The sequence below is a fragment of the Onychostoma macrolepis genome, chromosome 08, assembly GCF_012432095.1.
Source record: "Onychostoma macrolepis isolate SWU-2019 chromosome 08, ASM1243209v1, whole genome shotgun sequence".
NCBI lineage: Eukaryota > Metazoa > Chordata > Actinopteri > Cypriniformes > Cyprinidae > Onychostoma > Onychostoma macrolepis.
Window position 1 is genome coordinate 13,024,107 of NC_081162.1, and position 17,163 is coordinate 13,041,269.

General features: G+C 35.4%; 1 protein-coding gene across 7 annotated transcripts in view; it reads right to left on the reverse strand.

The window, feature by feature from the left end:
* grid2 (glutamate receptor, ionotropic, delta 2) overlaps positions 1–17,163 on the reverse strand; it is a 419,312-nt gene that overhangs the window by 5,961 nt on the left and 396,188 nt on the right. For 6 of the 7 annotated variants that reach the window (XR_009272479.1, XM_058784731.1, XM_058784732.1 and 3 more), the window contains 2 exons: positions 16,776–16,942; positions 3,422–3,662 (listed from right to left, as the gene is read on the reverse strand). Coding sequence is in view for 6 of the 7 variants with exons in the window: in XM_058784731.1 (XP_058640714.1) it covers positions 3,422–3,662; positions 16,776–16,942 (408 nt within the window). In the remaining variant the exon portion in view is untranslated. Of the gene's footprint in view, positions 1–3,421; positions 3,663–9,172; positions 9,340–16,775; positions 16,943–17,163 lie in introns of those variants that run through there. The other variant, XM_058784736.1, reaches the window with a different exon arrangement.

The following is a 17,163-nucleotide window of genomic DNA, read 5'->3' on the forward strand; positions in this document are numbered from 1 at the left end:
ATGCTGAAAGATGAAAGAATGGTTTTTAAGGATGTGCAATTAGAAAAGACAAAATGACAAGTACAACAAAAATTTGTATTTTTGCAGTGTTTTCCAGTTAAATTGATCCAAATATCCTTAAAATAAGACAATTTTTCATTAACTTATATAATAACTTGTTATTTAATTATTTTCTGAATACATAGATAATTTTACTGGAAAAATTTAAACAAAAATACTGTCTTTTTTTTGCAGTAAAGGAACGTGGATAAAACTCTGACATCTACAAGCTAAAGACCTTTAATTGTAGAACCGAAAACATCTGTGACATGAGTGTGATATGTGCTAATTTTTAGTGTTTGTTTTGTCTCGGTCGCTTTTGGCATTAACACTTGTCGCTCGCTGAACCGTGCGTGTTAAAATGCGTGCTTATCAGCATGTCAGTGTGAATATTTGTGCAAAGCTTTGCCAAGCTTCTACTCTGATGGAACCGTCTGGAAGAGTGCTCCGAGGAATGAGCCCAACTCAGCATGATCCAACCACTGGGGCAGAAAGGAGCGGGTTCAAGTGTGATCAGAGCCAAAGCGCTCCACCCTACTTGAAAAATCCTCAGAGAGAATCATCTCTGTGCTCAGTCTTATATCTTCAACTACACCACTATGTTAGCTGTAATTAATGACTAAACATGCTTACAGTATATACAGTACAAGGTCCAATGTTAACTCTCTGGAACAAAGGCCAATGGCAGGTGAATTTACAGGTTATAAATATTTATGATATAAGTGATTTTATTTAGCATTATTTAAATATATATATATATATATATATATTTGTTTTTTCATCCTACGCATTGTATATTTGTGACAAAGTGTAATGTATTGTACAGCATCATAGAAAAAGAATATGCAATATTATGCACATTATACAGTACCATTCAAATGTTAGAGGTCGAAATGATTTTTTTAAAGAAATTATTCATTTTAATCAGCTAAGATGTATTAAATTCATCAAGAGTGGCAATCAAAATATTTATAATGTTACAAAATATCTCTATTTATTTATATTCTATTTAATAAATGCTGTTCTTTTGAACTTTCTATACATCAATGAACCCTGAAAAAATTATGCTTTCCACAAAAATATTAAGCAGCACATTTTTTTTACTTTGATAATAATTATAAATGTTTCTTAAACATCAAATTAGCATATTAGAATGATTTCTGACAGTTGATGTGACACTGAAGACTAAAGTAATGGCTGCAGCATATTCAGCTTTTCCAGACAGGAATAAATTCAATTTTAAAATATATTCACATAGAAAACAGCTATTTTAAATTGTAACAATATTTCACAATATTAATGGTTTTTTTTTTTTTTTTACTGTAGTTTTGTTTAAATAAATGCAGCAATTGTGTTCATAAGAGATGCTTTTTTTTTTTTTTTTTGAAAATTCTTACAGACAACAAACTTTTAAATGGTAGGGTATCATTTAATGACATAAAGTTAAGATATCTTATATAAAAATGCCCTGATAGCAAATATTTTACATACAAAAAATAGGTCAGACTATCATTATTGCAAGATGTAATGTCACAATTCCCCCAGCCATTTTAATTCAGTGTTAAGTTGGACCTTGTTCATATGCGAGTAAAAATGAGTCATTCAAATTCTTATAAGACTTAAATCTGCTATTTGTGGCATGCTGTAATAAAACAAAAACTAACACTATATTGAATCCTGTTAAACCAACAGGATTAAATATGCTCATCTGCCATTTCTGGAAGAAACAGATGAGTTACACTAATGTCAGAGCATTATGAAGACCAGCGGAGTGGACAACGGCCTTCAGAGGAACAGGGATGAAGGAGAGGGGCTCTCTCAGTGGGGTCATGAGCGGCCTGCTGCTGCCCCTGACAGATAAAAGCTGCTTCATGGCGGGAGGACGGAAGACAAGAAAAGGCCCCTGACCACTGATCAAAAGCACTACAGAGATTGTTTTTCAGGTGGAACACTGGAGATGAAATGCTGTGTTTTCTGGCCTGTGGAGAGTCTGATGACTCAGACCGGAGGGGTGTGAGGAGAGGTCAGGTGTGTATGTTGGGGGTGATGGGACTCGGTTGGAGTAATGAGGGAGATGGGGATGTGATATCAGGAAAGGAAACACCCACAATGTGACAGCTGCAGAAGATAACAAGGAGCTATAAACTCATCAAATCAAAGAAATGCGTCAAGAGCAACATCACAAAGGTTCATTCGCAGCCATATGAATGTGTTGTCACTGTTACCAAGTGTTTTCATGTAAAATGCAAGCGTTTAACTGCAGAGTGTGGGCTCATTTGTAAATTATCGTTAACTGGATGCCAAAGAACCATAGGCAAACAGTTGTGCAAACACAATCTAAACTGATCTTCACAAACTGAAGGATGGGATATTAAAGAAAAATTAGAGCCTTGTCTTTAAATAATTTTCCAGACATATGCAGCTTATATCAGCACATATATTTTCTAGCACCTGCTTATTTATTTTTTCTCAGCAGGGCTCTATTACAGTTAATGTGCTTGGCAGGCAATTGAACAACACTGTGTTCTTTTTGGAGAGGGTCGCTTGTTTAAGTGCGCTATCAGAAAAATTAATTTGTTGAAAAAGTGCTTCGTCTGCTGTTTGTAATGCTGACTATTTCTCATTTTAATCTCTTGTCTTTTTTGTTGATGTTACTAATATCTTCCCAAGGCTGGGTGGTATGATGATATATGACCAGCAGAGATTTCTGCTTAACCATTACATCTGTGTGGCTATCCGGATTTATGTTATTTACAATTAAAAACGATCAAGAAACTTATTAAGTTGTGCCTTTTATATTGGTTACAGTGGCCGAACAACTTTGCAACTCAATTTTATAGACTGATTTGAGGTCACAGGTGTTTATAACAGCTATTTTACAACAGTTTCAAATGTGGCAATTTTCTTATTATCATACCATAAAGAACCATATAAAAGAGAAAATGATGAAATAAGATTAAGTATCTTTAATTTGTGACTATAAATTCCATTGCATTATCCAAAAATTAGTATAGCCATATGGGTAATATAACAGTAATTAATATTAAAATGTATATTTTATATTTATTTGATGTAATTGTTAATTATTTTTATATATTTTCATTTATATTATATATATATATATATATATATATATATATAAATAAAAGCAACAGTTTACTTGATATAAACTCATATTATCACTCTGCTCCTTTTTTTTGCCTTTTTTTCCTTATTGTCCCTCTATTAAGTGGAAAGTTAAGAGGGATGTTGTTGAACTTGAATTTCAATAACAACTGGATCCCATCTGTTCTCAGGCATTTGGAAAATCTCCCACACTCTTATGTTAATGATACAGGTTTATGATCATCCACATCCCTACATCAACTGTGAAGACTCTCACCTCCTTCGACGGCACTCTGGAGCCCTTCCTTCGCGTCCACCAGGTCTCCACAGTGGCAATAAGACAGGAGAGCACCACACCGGCTGCTAGTACAAAGAAGACCCCAGCAAAGCTGTGGATGTCCAAGGCGCTGGCACTCTTTCGAGTGCCCACAGGAGAGTACAGGTCACACGGACTGTCCCGCGGCCACCACTTCAGCTTCAAGATGTCCATGTCTCCATTCTGCTGAAGCTCCAGGATCCTGGACATGGACATGGACAAACATTTAGATGATTCTTTCTAGTTAGGGGCACTTCTTAGACTACTTCAAACATCTACGTTATAACATTTATTTATTTATTGCCCTTACTCACAACTAACTTAAATATTGTTCTTATTGAGAACTATTTGGTTTTTGAAATCTCTAAAAATACAAAATGAATCACGGTTAATTAATTTGATATATCAGTACTCCCAGTTTCTTTTAATAAAAGTAAATCATAATTACAGCATAAATAACAAAAATATTTTATATATCCACTAAAGTAATGGACTGAATAGTGAATATTGTCTTGGACAACGGGGGCCTATGAGTCAAGAAGGTTGAGAATCACTGATATAAATATATGAATTTACATTTAACCTCAATAACTTTTCAATTTCAAATGCTTAATGGCAGCAATTCATTAAATATCTGAGGTCAGTATTTAATTAAAAACAATAACCCTTGAAAATGCATATTAAAATAAACTGATTAAAACAGGATTTTCATGAACGTGTGCAAAGCTGAATTTTATAGAACTTTTTATACAGCGTGGAGTTAAAAAGTCTAGACAGACAAAATCCTGGCAATTTCTGCACATTTAAAAAGAAGAAGAAGAAGAAGAAAAAAAAGTAAGAGTAAGAGACATCATAAAATCCATTATAACCCACCAGCTAAAACTAGAGTATTTTTCTTCAAAACTACAGCAGACAGAAATGAAGAATCATCCATTTGCTCAGAAATAACTTAGCTGCATCAAGTCAGCTAAAGTAAGACAAATATGAAGCTTCATTAGATAACTGAGGTGCTGCACTCCATGCCTGGACATTTACTACCAGCCTAAATATATGCACGATTATGCACAGTTTTATTGTGTCGCATTACAGAAATGGACTGTGTTATGGATCGAAATTTAATATCAGATTGCTTCATTCTTACACATTAATTGAGCCACTGAGATCTGTGTAACAACCTATAAATAACTCAGAATGGTCCCAGTCTGTTCAGTGGCATCTGTTGCTACAGTGACAGACTTCTTTTCGCAACACCAGGGGGCAGTGTCTACTCAGCAATAATGGCAGGCTGCAGCGTCTAGCTCACCATATAGAGCGAGCGTGTTCTGATGTAGTGATGGCAGTTTGTACTAATGCCAGTCCAGCGGCTGCAATTGAATGATAATGAATACAGGACACAAAGGTTTAGGAGAATTTGCCTCATTGATTGGCTGATCTGTATTGCGTGCCGGTCTCTCTCTAGCCTGATTGTCTGCAGTCAGGAGTCACTGCACAGTTTCATCCCCCGAGGAGGAGACTAGCGAGCTTCCAAGAGCCCATATTCACATCCAAACTGCAGCTGCTGCAAACACTTACCCAAACATCCACGCACGCAATGAAAATGTTCAGTATTCACAGTAACACACAGGACTGGGCTATCTAAAACCCTGTTCGACATTTATTCAGAAAGCTATCCTTCATTTTTATACCCTTATCCCTGTCTCATAACATAATGCAGGAGTAAAAAATGTCCTATTGCATTCAACAGATGGAGAATGACCCTTCCACATTCTGCTATGGACACAGCTCACAGGACTCACAACAAGGTGGGCCAATGTTGAGAGATTTACTTTATAGACCACTTTTTAAATGTGCCAACAACATTTAGCCATGCAACACTGCCCACATATGTTGCTTCAGAGGTTTCAGAGTGTGATAGCAGGGACCTGAAAGCACAATGAGGACAATTCAAGAGAACAGCACAAAACATACCAGGGGAGCTGTGATCCAGTGCCATTACACTGCCAAGTACTGTGACTGAGTAAGCAAAGATGTAATCAATGTCCCACTTATCTTTACAGGGCATTATCGAAAATGAAAGAATCAGTTCGCTCAAAAATGAAAGTTCTATTATTTACTCACCCTCATGTCAGAGTATTAACTCACCCTCATGTCACCCTCATGTCAAAAAACAGGGTAACACTTTACAGTAAGGTCAGTTAGTTAACAGTAGTTAACAACATTAGTCAACATGAACTAAGAATGAACAATACTTCTACAGCATTTATTAATCTTAGTTAATTTCAGCATTTACTAATGCATTATAAAATCACAAGTTGTGTTTGTTATCATTAGCTAATGCACTGTGAACTAACATGAACAAACAATGAACAACTGTATTAACTAAGATTAATAAATAGTGTAATAAATGCATTGTTCATTGTTTGTTCATGTTAGTTAATACATTAAGTAATGTTAACAAATGACACCTTACTGTAAAGTGTTACCACAAACAGCATGACAAATGCATACTGCATTCAGGTCTCAAGAAGCCATACATTACCTTCATGATGTTAATATTCTATAATATAGTTTGTGAAAATAAACTAACATTATAAGTGAGCCTCAAAGAACATTAAAAGAATTACAAACAAGTTGGCCGTGACTGATTTAATGATAACTCAGCATGAGATTGGTGTAATACACTGAAAAAATGTGTAGAAACTATTTTTCACTCAGAAATTGAGAGTAATTTCCAATTAATTACAAACAATTTGTAAGTAACACATTAAAGTAAACATGGAATTTTGAAGTTGAAAGACCTCCTCTACAGCTTTTGTTCTATTGTAGGATGGATGCAGGTGGTGTGTATTATTTCAAAACTATTATACTATTAATTAATATAAGCTTTTTCAGAATTCGCTTTTATTATTATATATTTTTCAAGTTTTCATTTTAACTTTAGTTAAAATTTTGTTGTGCTTGTCATTTTTAATTTATTTTTAATTTATTTAATTATTATTTTTTATCATTATTTAGTCATTTAAGTACTTCAACATTTTATTTCAGTTATTTGTCAAGGCAACATTTCAAATGTTCTAATATCTAATATTTATCTTTTATTTTATTTCAACATTATTTCAATTACCACACACAATTTTTAATAGTTCGTTATCATTGACAACACAACCACTGATTTTGAGCAAGATTAGATAAAAGTTTCCTCATGGTGGTGATAGATATGTACATTTGGTGCATATTCCAATTCATGTTTTCATTTTCCATGGTATTAAACTACTGTGATGAATGAGTTCTGAGATGAGATGTCTTGGTCTTCAGTAACAGCCATTCTTTTAAGACCTCATTTCCACTGGAGGTCACCACAGAACAACTCCTATCACAGGCATATGGATCGGCCTACCCTTGAAAAATTAGTCTGTGGCATTTATGAGTGTTGCTATGATGGATGTGGCAACTCTCGGTGGATCAACAAGCCATGTGCTGCTTCAGAGCTCAGACAATAGGTTACATCTGATCACACTGATGGGATGACAAGGAAGAATCAAGCATGAATGTAAAAGAATGCCTTGAGTAACCATTCTTAAGCAGACATTTTATTCTGTTCTACTCTTTCTGTGACATCTTTCAACCCGAGTCTAAAATAAGTCTCAGCCTTCAAGGACTCCTACTAGAAAGCTTGTTTCTGACCTTGTGGTTTTCCGGCAGCTGGTCCTTGGCAAATTAACAGTCTCGGTGCTTTAATGAATTAACACCCTGGTGTTTTTAACAAATGAGGAGCGGTGCGATCCACAGGAATTAACACCAGGCTCTTTTCCTACGAGAATCAACTGTCCAGTTTTGCCCTTGAGGATACGCCACATGTTTGTCTTCAGGAGTCTCAGGAGAGACATGACAGTAGACATCTCAGAGGGGACCAGATTTTACCTTGTTTGTTGAGAAGATAAGCTCATTGATGGCCATATGCTGAAAGAAAGTTGTTGTTTTTTTTTTTTTTTTTTAGCATGCTCATTTTTGCTAAACTTCTATAGAAAAGTTTGATCAAAACATCAAATATTCTTCAAAAACCCATGAAAACAAATAAACTGATGAACTTCTTTTTTGCGTTGATGCATTTCCTACTGAAACAGGAAGTTTGGGCTTTTGATTTGTATTAAAATATTTTATTTAAGTAGCCAAATATTTAATCTGAAAAGCACTTTACAAATAAACTGACTTACTAAAAAATAGGGCTGCTCCCTAATAGCAGTGTTAATTTCGTCAATGAAGACGACGGCGAAAAATATTCGTTAACAAACCTTTTTTCTGTGACTAAGACAAGACGCAGAAGAGCTAAAATTAATATCTGATGATAAAAACTATGATGAAATTTATGCCAGGTCTTCGTTAACAAGACGAAACAGGACTAGAATGTTATTTGAGGACTACCGGACATTCAAAATACATCCTATAGGCTAAGTTAACTGTCTTGTCTTTCAAAATGTGCGTCCCTGTCATTGGATTACAATCAGATGAAGTGCGTTCGCATATCTAGTCTCAGTATGGCAGCCGCAGTGGATGGATAGGCTATCAAAACGCGAACTAGCAATCTGAAACAATGGCCTGAGCACCTGAAGAGTTAGGGATAGGGTGACCAGACGTCCCGTTTTTCCCGGGAGTCACAATTCGTTGTCGATTAACTTAAAGTTAGTGAAGTTAGATAGGTGGAATCGCGCTGATAGAAGCGCTCTCTCTCGCGCACGCTCCACTTATTCAGTTCTCATATACAGTGCGCAATCAGTTCTCGGCGCTCAAATACACACACAGCAGTCTATGTCTATCGTGTAGAGTATCTCAGGTAAATACAGTCGTTTATGGCTTAAGTGAACATAAACAGGTGGGTGAAAACTGAATGTGTGTCAGTATTACATGCATCCGTCTTAAATGGACAGCATTCCTAAATACCTATCTGTGTCATTAATGTTAACGAACAAAAGATGTTAAATAAATGTATACTTAAGTAAAACTACTGTATCTGAAAAATTAGTTTAATTTGTCTATCTACCAAAAAATGAATATTTATTCCAGTTTTCCCAAATTCAATCCTTGATTCAAATTTCTCATAAGCTTAATTGATTTAAAGAGAGAAGAATTACTGACTATTTTTGTTTGAAGACTACATATACAATGGCTACCAAAATAAATGTTGGTAACTGCAGTTTGGCTAAAAGTAATGACTAAAAGGTGACGAAAAACTTTTCGTCGACTAAAACTAGACAAACTATGAAAGGTCTGTGTTGTAATTACAGTACATTGGTCAGGACATCCAAAGGTTTGTTTCGATCATTGACTGAAAATGTGGCTTATCATCTGAAAAATGTAAGTATCAGCAACATTACATGACTGCTCGCTCCAACATTAACCTAGACAAATGTGCACTATTGAATGTGCACTAACGTGTTTGTGTGGAGTATGGAAGCTGAACAGTAGTGCGCTTGCTGTATGACAGTTAACTTGGAGGCGCCAGTGCGACCATTTGCATTTAACTTAAAATACGCTGTCATTTTAACTCATACAGATAAGAGTAATATATCTTTCGAAACTGAGAAAGTCTACTTTTATTTGTGTGCACTCAGAATAACAAAACGTTGTGCCTTTGTAAAATAATGAATGCAAACAGGGTGCGCTTTCTACCATTTAAGTCTTTGTGAACTTGAGTGCATCAAAAAAAAAAAAAACTGTTTGCCCCACAGACATGAAAAATATATCCACAGAAAGCGAAATGTCTGCTTTTAAATGAACCAATTCAAATGGAAAACTGATATTTTTAGATTATGTAATCCGTATGAAATGTGCATGTCCACTGTGGAGATAACAAGTCAGTGTCGTCAACTTCGTCACTGCAGCTGAAAATACAGAAAACACTTATCAATTAATTATGATAATGTTAAGGCAGTCTTCTTGCTGTTTTTTCCTGACATTCATAATCATTACTTCTGGGGTGCGCTGTGGCAAGCTGTATGTGTGCGCTTGAGTGCTGATAGGCTATAGGTAATTAAAGGCGTATTAAACATTTATATGGTTTATTAATATAAACATGCGCTTCAACTAATCGCTTCAAATTAATAACTACTAGTCGACTAGAAAAATCTTTAGTCGAGGGCAGTCCTACTAAAAAAATATAAAAAAATAAATAAAATAAATAATAACATAATTCTACAGATATTTCTTTTGGCTTTAGTCCAATGACATCAAAAAAGGCAATTTTAAACTTTTTTTTAATATCATCACATTATTTTTCCGATTAGTTTAAATCTATTTACACAGGGATTCCTTGACATTAAAAAAGGTGAAAATCTCTGCCCTAGCATAAAGATTAACTTTATACGCTACCTAAAATTCAAATTTTGATTTCATGAGAGCTTCAAAAATGTGCCCTTTTACCACTTAAAAATCTGATGCTCTCCCTGCAGGCTCTCACAAAGAAACGACAGCTTCGCAACAGCAGACATTTTATTTGTTCTTTATTCCCTCTCCTCCCAAAACGGAGTGATGAATGGAGGGAAAGGTGAGTGAGGACGAGGAGAGGGAGATAAGCGTTGTGCGTGCTGAACAAGTTGTGCTCGACTGACAAGCCAGGGCAAAACGCAAGTAACAAATTCACCTGTGTTTTTGTCTTTGAACTGCCATATCACTGACCAGCCACAGTCAAGAGAGTTCAGCTGGCTGCGGTCCATGTTCAATATCGGGGGCTAAACACAAACACTTGGCCCTGTTAACAGCCCAAGTCCAGATCAACCTGATTCTCCATGACAACTGGGTGATCTGGTAACTGCAACAAGCTTTTATTTAAGACCTCAGTATGACACTGAGCTTGATTCTCTGTCTCTTGGTGTGCCGGGTTGCGGTAGCGCTTCAAACTCATTTTTCTGTTCTTCGGGGGATAATGCGGGTGGGGATTTGCGGTTCTCTCCTCAGGTCTGTCTATCATGTAGTCTCCTCGCTCGCCTCTCGGGCCCTGCGCACTGATTCGAGTGTGGACTGCTGGAGCTGTTGCTATGGCAACCAGCTGCGGCAGAAATGATCACGTTATTAGATGTCTCTGACTGCGGGGAGACAAACTACTTGATAAGAACTGGGAAAACACGATGAGAAAAGGAACGAAAAGACAAAGGCAAGCAGTTTTTTTTGCCTTGGAAATACAGAGGGAATTTCTTCTCAGCTTATCAATATGAATCAGAACATCTGAGGGATGCTAGACATCTCAAAAGATTGAGAAAGACAAATATCAGTATAATAGCCACTGGTTTGATTTTAATCCCTCTATGCTGAACATATCTATACTATATATATTCATTAAAGAAAAATTGAAGATGCTTTAATAATTCTAAGTTTCTACATTCAGTGAGGGAACATTCTGGATTGCAGTGCAAGTTCATTTGTGTCATAATGCTGATTACTCGTCCCTTATTCTCTGTATAAAAAAAGGCAGCAAAAATCTAGTTTACAGTAATGCACTTACAATGGAAGTGAATGGGGCCAATCTGTAAATGTCAAAATACTCACTGTTTCAACAGTACAGCCACAAGACAAAAACAATACGCATGTTAACATGATTTTAGTGTGAAACAAATCCCTTGCTAACCTTTTCTGTGTAAAGTTATATCTTAGTTTCCAAGACAACATTATATCATAAAGCCATAAAAAAATCATTCAAATTATGATTTAAACTGCTTAAATTACAGCTCAAATAATACAAAAACTTGCAACAAAAGAATTAATGGAAGTGCTTTAATTAACTTCACATTTCTTCTTTTAAAGGGGTCATGAACTAAGAAAACAAAATTCCCTTGATCTTTTGGAATATGAGGGGTCACTGTACTGTAAAAATATCCTGTAAGTTTCAGAACTCAAAACTTTTGCATTAGTCTAAAAACAGCTTATACTGAAGTCAATCTGTTAAAATGACAGCTTGTGGAATGTATGACTTTATGATGTAACAGTGAGGATAAACACCGCCTCCGCAGAAGATCAACGCCTGCTTCTACATCCCTGCCTATTTAGCCCCACCCACCGATTCACGCATGTAGTGTAAAAAAACAAGAGAGGCAAATGTAGGTCTACGCAAAACCCAAATGATAAAGATTCGAAGACAAGACGCTGTGCAGAAAAACACAATCTTTGCATTGCCCTCCTTCTGATCCTAACATTAGGAAAAAATTGATTAATTTTATTTTTAATTAAGTTCCAGACTGCGTCCTTCGTACACTTCAATTTCCCGCAGATTTGTTTACAAACAAAGCACAATTCGACGCGGGATTTTCAGAAAGATTGAAAGTAAAAGACGATGCTGTGCCGACTATATTGGATGTGGCAGTAATGTTGCAAATGCGAGTAACTGTTTTTATTATGTGATCACTATTGCTTTGTTTGGTATTACAGATCGTTTTATATGTACTGAGTATTTATGCGTTTTTAACCTAAATAACAGCAGCCTCCATTTATGACATACACAAGTGTTACACAAGTGTTAGCCAATCATAGCAGTGGGTGTTTACTTCCGAGTCTACAATCCGCCACGCCTATACAAACAGAGCGTTCAGATAAGGGAGCCATAACGGGACAGAAAATAGCCTATTACTTCTAAATTATGTTTTTTGATGTAAAAATCTTGATAACATTATAAGTGGACAACAGAGAACAGTACTAAATAATAAAAAAGGCAGTAAAATCTTCTAAACAATAAATCTTCATTCACTTCTATTGCAAGAAAACTATGGACAAGGTTTTTTTTGTTTGTTTGTTTTTTTTCAACATTATGCCACAAATGTTGTCAATTGAGCTTAACTGGTACTGAACCCAGAATATTATTTTAAGCTTAAGGAAAATCCACTTCAATTAGTCGATAATTAGGATAATTAAAGGTGTAATAGTATGCGATATGGGACATGTTCTATTCCCCCGGCTCTGTTTATGTTGAACCGCTCATGCGGTAGAAATCTGCAGTGTTAACATTGTATTTATTTACCAAGCTCAGCGCTTTCAACGGCAAAAGTGTAGTGCAGCTCTGTTCTAATGATTTCTATCAGCTGGACAATGAGTCCAAAATGTCATGTGTTCCCAGCACCATTTGCTAAGGGACTGACTTTGTGTAAACAGGCGACATGTGGCCATAACCAAGCTGACATGGGTATCTGCCCTGAGGAGTATAAGCAAGCTCACATCTGTCCTGGAAATTGACTGGCACTGTGGGCTGCAAATGTCAGGTATAAGTGGCGATCGCTCTAGAGTCTGCCATTTTTAATAGGGTAATTGGTCTTCATTCTTGGTCTTCACTCCTCTAATAACCCTGCTGATGAAAACAACAAGATGCAACTAGATTTTTACGGTTTATGAAGGATATGCGAGTAGTGGTAGCCTGCACAAAATGCACTGCCATGATGCTAAGGTGTCAGGCATGGTTGCCATGCGGTTATGTTGTTGCTAAGGTATTCTGAGTGGTCTTAAGCACATTGCTATGGCATTGCTAGGGTAACGGGTTCAAAACAAAACAGTCTTAATCAAAATTTCAAGTCTATGATATTTTGATTCCTATATGGAATATTTTCCACCTATTTCTTCAACCAAAATTGTTCAGATCCTTAAAAATCTATGTATGAGCATTAATAATAGCGATTACCATATAATCCAAAATAAATAAATAAATATTAATTTTAAAATTTGTTGTAAAATAAAAAACAACACTGTTTCCAGATAAAGATGGCGACTGTTTAAACATCTCAAGATATATCAAATACAACCTGAAAGAAAGCACTCTCCTTACTCTAAATGCTAAGCTTTCGTTCAAAACACCTAAAATACCCCCCCTGTCGCTCTTTATTTCACACCCTTTTTCTCTCTCTTTCCCATGACTCCAGTGTAAACCAACACACCAATCAATAATGTGTAATTTAGAGCTCAATCTAAGAAGTAATGATTTTGAAATTGCCCATACATGTCAGATTATAAACCACATGTACTCAAACAATAAACTCCCTGATATTTTTGGATTGGTACATTAATCTATACATTTACACACAAAAACACGTTCATACACAGACCAGTGGTTACTGGTGATTTTCAAGAAGGGGGAAACACAAATGTCATTTATCAAACAGCATAACGTTTAAATGTGTTTAAATAAAGAAGCTTAAATGCCGCTTCTCAAAATACCACTAAGTAAACAACTTAAAAATATTTGACCAAGGTCAGAAATGTGTTTCTACAATATTTACAAATAGAAATATGCAAGGGGAAAAAAAAACCCATTATAAATGCTACACTAAATGTGTTACTACTTCTGATGCACTTCTCCCTCCCTAAGCAAAAAATACAGTGCTCAAAAACTGTTGTGGTATTGACATGCCATATAAATTTGGCCTGATAAATGATAAATTTCATTGCAATATTTATCTGTGAAATATATAGAGATATGACAAAATACTGAAATGATTACTAAATGACATGAACAGCTCTATTTAAAAATAATGAATCATTCTAGAATGAATGGGGTAAATTTGTAGGGGAGAGAATCAGTAAAATAAAAAGAATTTTAAAAAGCTGATTATTCATTTATTTTTTGTAAAGCATCCTTTTAAGCCTGAATGATTTTTTTTTGGCCCATTAAATATGACTATAAAATAATAATCATGTATTTTTGTGATTACTGTTAAATAAAAAAACACTAATAATACAGTAAAATAAAAAAAAATTAAAATGTAAATATAAAATATGTAAATATTTAAAAATATACAAATATATACATATATCAAATTTTGTCTAAATGTCTTCCTTTTTTTAAACATTAAGCCATCAAGCTTTTATTTCGGTGGCTTTCTGGCAAATAAATACATTTGTGTTCATCTATGAAGATACAGTGTTTCTGTGACTCAAAGTGGCTTGGTTCAGAGTAAATGAACTGAGCTGCCGTGATACGCTGAACACCGTATTATGAGCCATATTGCGATATCGATTTTATTTCGATATATCGTGCAGCCCCAATACAAACTGTAGTTTATCCAATACAAATAACACTCATCCTGCTCTCACAGACCTCCACTAAAGCACAGCGTCCAGGCTGAACCCCCTAAAATGCTGCGTCTAGAGCCTTTTGATCAATCAACATCAATCTTTCCTCAATTAAATCTATGGTTCAGGTGGCTGCCATAACTCCAGCTGAAGAACAAAATCAGTGGGACTCTATGGGCTGGACGTCTACAGAATTCTACAAAGCAGATTCCATTAAATATGTCGTTTTTTTCTTACTAAAAGTGAAATGTTCAGAGAATTATATATAATTTACACACATATTATTCACATATAGATCATTTGACAAGTTGTCAAGAGTTTTTATGAGATTTCAGGTGCATCTGTGCTTCCTGAACAGTATCCTGACAAAAACACATGCATTTAGTCCCACGGAAATAACAGATGGAAGATGGTGATCTGTGGTTTGGAACGGTAAAAGCTCTTCAAAATCCACTGAATTTTACAAAGAACAATTGCACCTAAAGGACAATGTAAGTGATTAAGGTGCACTTTCACTATAGTACGGTTTCTATGCATATTCCTTTTGGCACCTTATTACCATTTCAGCGTTTAGTCAAGTATTCCTCTCTTTCTCTTCCCTCTGTGGGCTACTTTACTTATGCACTATCGAAGATGTGTTCAGCTACTGCACTAGCATGTTCTCTCTTCAGACTCCTGGCGATGAGTAAACGCAGAGTATGTATCGACTTTTACACCAACAATGGGTCCATCACACCATGCTATCATATTTTCTCAGTCTGTCACTATACTGGTATTTCAATATAGCAATTTCACTCAGAGTAAGCGATTTAACATGGCGTGGATCTCTATTCAGCTCCCCGTATTGTAGCAGCGGAGCGGAAAAGCATGTTCCTGCCATTAAGAATCATATGTTGATACGTTTGATCTCCACTGGTGCTATATTTACTGTGCAGAAGCACTGCCTCTTAGGTGAGGAAAAGAATTTGTCTTTTCACTTGAAGAATTGAGCTCAATTGACTGGCTAAATTTGAAAGCCTATTATAAAACACTCTCATATAATTCTGCTAAGCAATTTCCTCTCCATTGTTTCAGAATCCATAGGAAACTTTTTAAATTGCTCTATTAAAATTAAAGTTGATGGCTGTCCAAGGCCACAACAATGACGGGGGGAAAATAAAATGTGCATGTCAATTAACAGCCTGTTTACGTTAATAAGGACCGCACACCTTTAGTGGATTTCAGGCAACACACTGCTCAGCACATAGATGGAAATAAATAAAAAGAAATTGTGAGGCCCAACAGGGAAGTGTTTTTAAAATCACAGATGCCAGACCTATCATTAGTGAATTCTAACAGGGGAGACCATGAATAGTTGTAACACTTTTTACGTCGTTTTTTTGTGAAATTTATCTCACACTTTGGCATAATTTTCTCATACTTGTCTGCTACAAATTATTATTATTATTATATATTTTTTTTTAAATTGGGTGGGTTTTAACACTAATAGAAAATAAAGTTTTTCATATGCATTTATTGTAAACAAATTAACTTTTTAAAATGTATATATTATATGTTTATACTAAAATAAAAAAAATAAATAAAAAAATTAAAAAATCAACAACTTTCCCGCAACTCCAACCCATTTTATTTATAAGCAAACAATAAAAAAGACAATTAAAAAAGATTTTCTTTTTAATAAAAATGAAAAAGAAAACAAACTGGTAGAAAAATATTAATGAACAACACATGAAACATTTGTCCTACTTGAAACACACTGTCCTATTTTGTTCCATCCTTATACGTCCGGTAGAATTAAATGAAGAAAGCAATGCCAAAACCCTTTCTGTCTGCTTAGGAATGATAATTCTAGTTTTGCTTTTACATTTAGATGAAAGTTTTAAATAAGTGTGAAATTTTAAATCAAATAAGAGAATCAGAAGATATCAATTCTGTCCTTTAATATTAAGCTGACCGAATTCTACCTCAAAATATTCATGAATATTTTTTGGTCCTGTACTTTTTTTTTTGGACTTACTTTGAACTTTGGTTACCATCTATTGTAACTCGTGTATAATAATAATGATTTCATTCCTACATCTACTTTCTAAGAGGTTAAAATGACTTAATTCAGCCCGTGTTACATCCATCCCTGGTCTACCCTATTTGAGAAATCACAAACTCTTTAAAAAGACTTTAAATGCCAAATTTAAATTGAAAATTCCTTCTTGTATAACAGAAGTGCCCCAGAGATGACTGACTACATATGGATAACAGGAGTCTCATCATACAGTACCTCTGAGAGAAGATGTCCCTGTAGGGACTGCCATGCTGCATCGCGATGCCGTAGCCCCTGTCAGCCACATTGTTGCTCACGGTGTAGAGCGAGCAGTCCTCGTCGTTAATGGCCACATACTCCAGTACAGCTGCATCCCACACAAATGCAAAACGTCCGTACTTCACCTAAGAGGGTGAGAAAAAAGACACACGTATGTACACAAAAGAACAGGAGAGTTTTGAGAGACGTGATTGAAATCACGCTCAAAGAAAAACAGAGAGGCACATGAGGGCGAATTCAAAACCAAATCAGGTGGGAACAAACTGTCCATAAATAATGCGACCAGGTGCTGGACATATTAGCAAAAGTGGCTAGTCCATATAAAGCCTGAATTAAATAACATCCC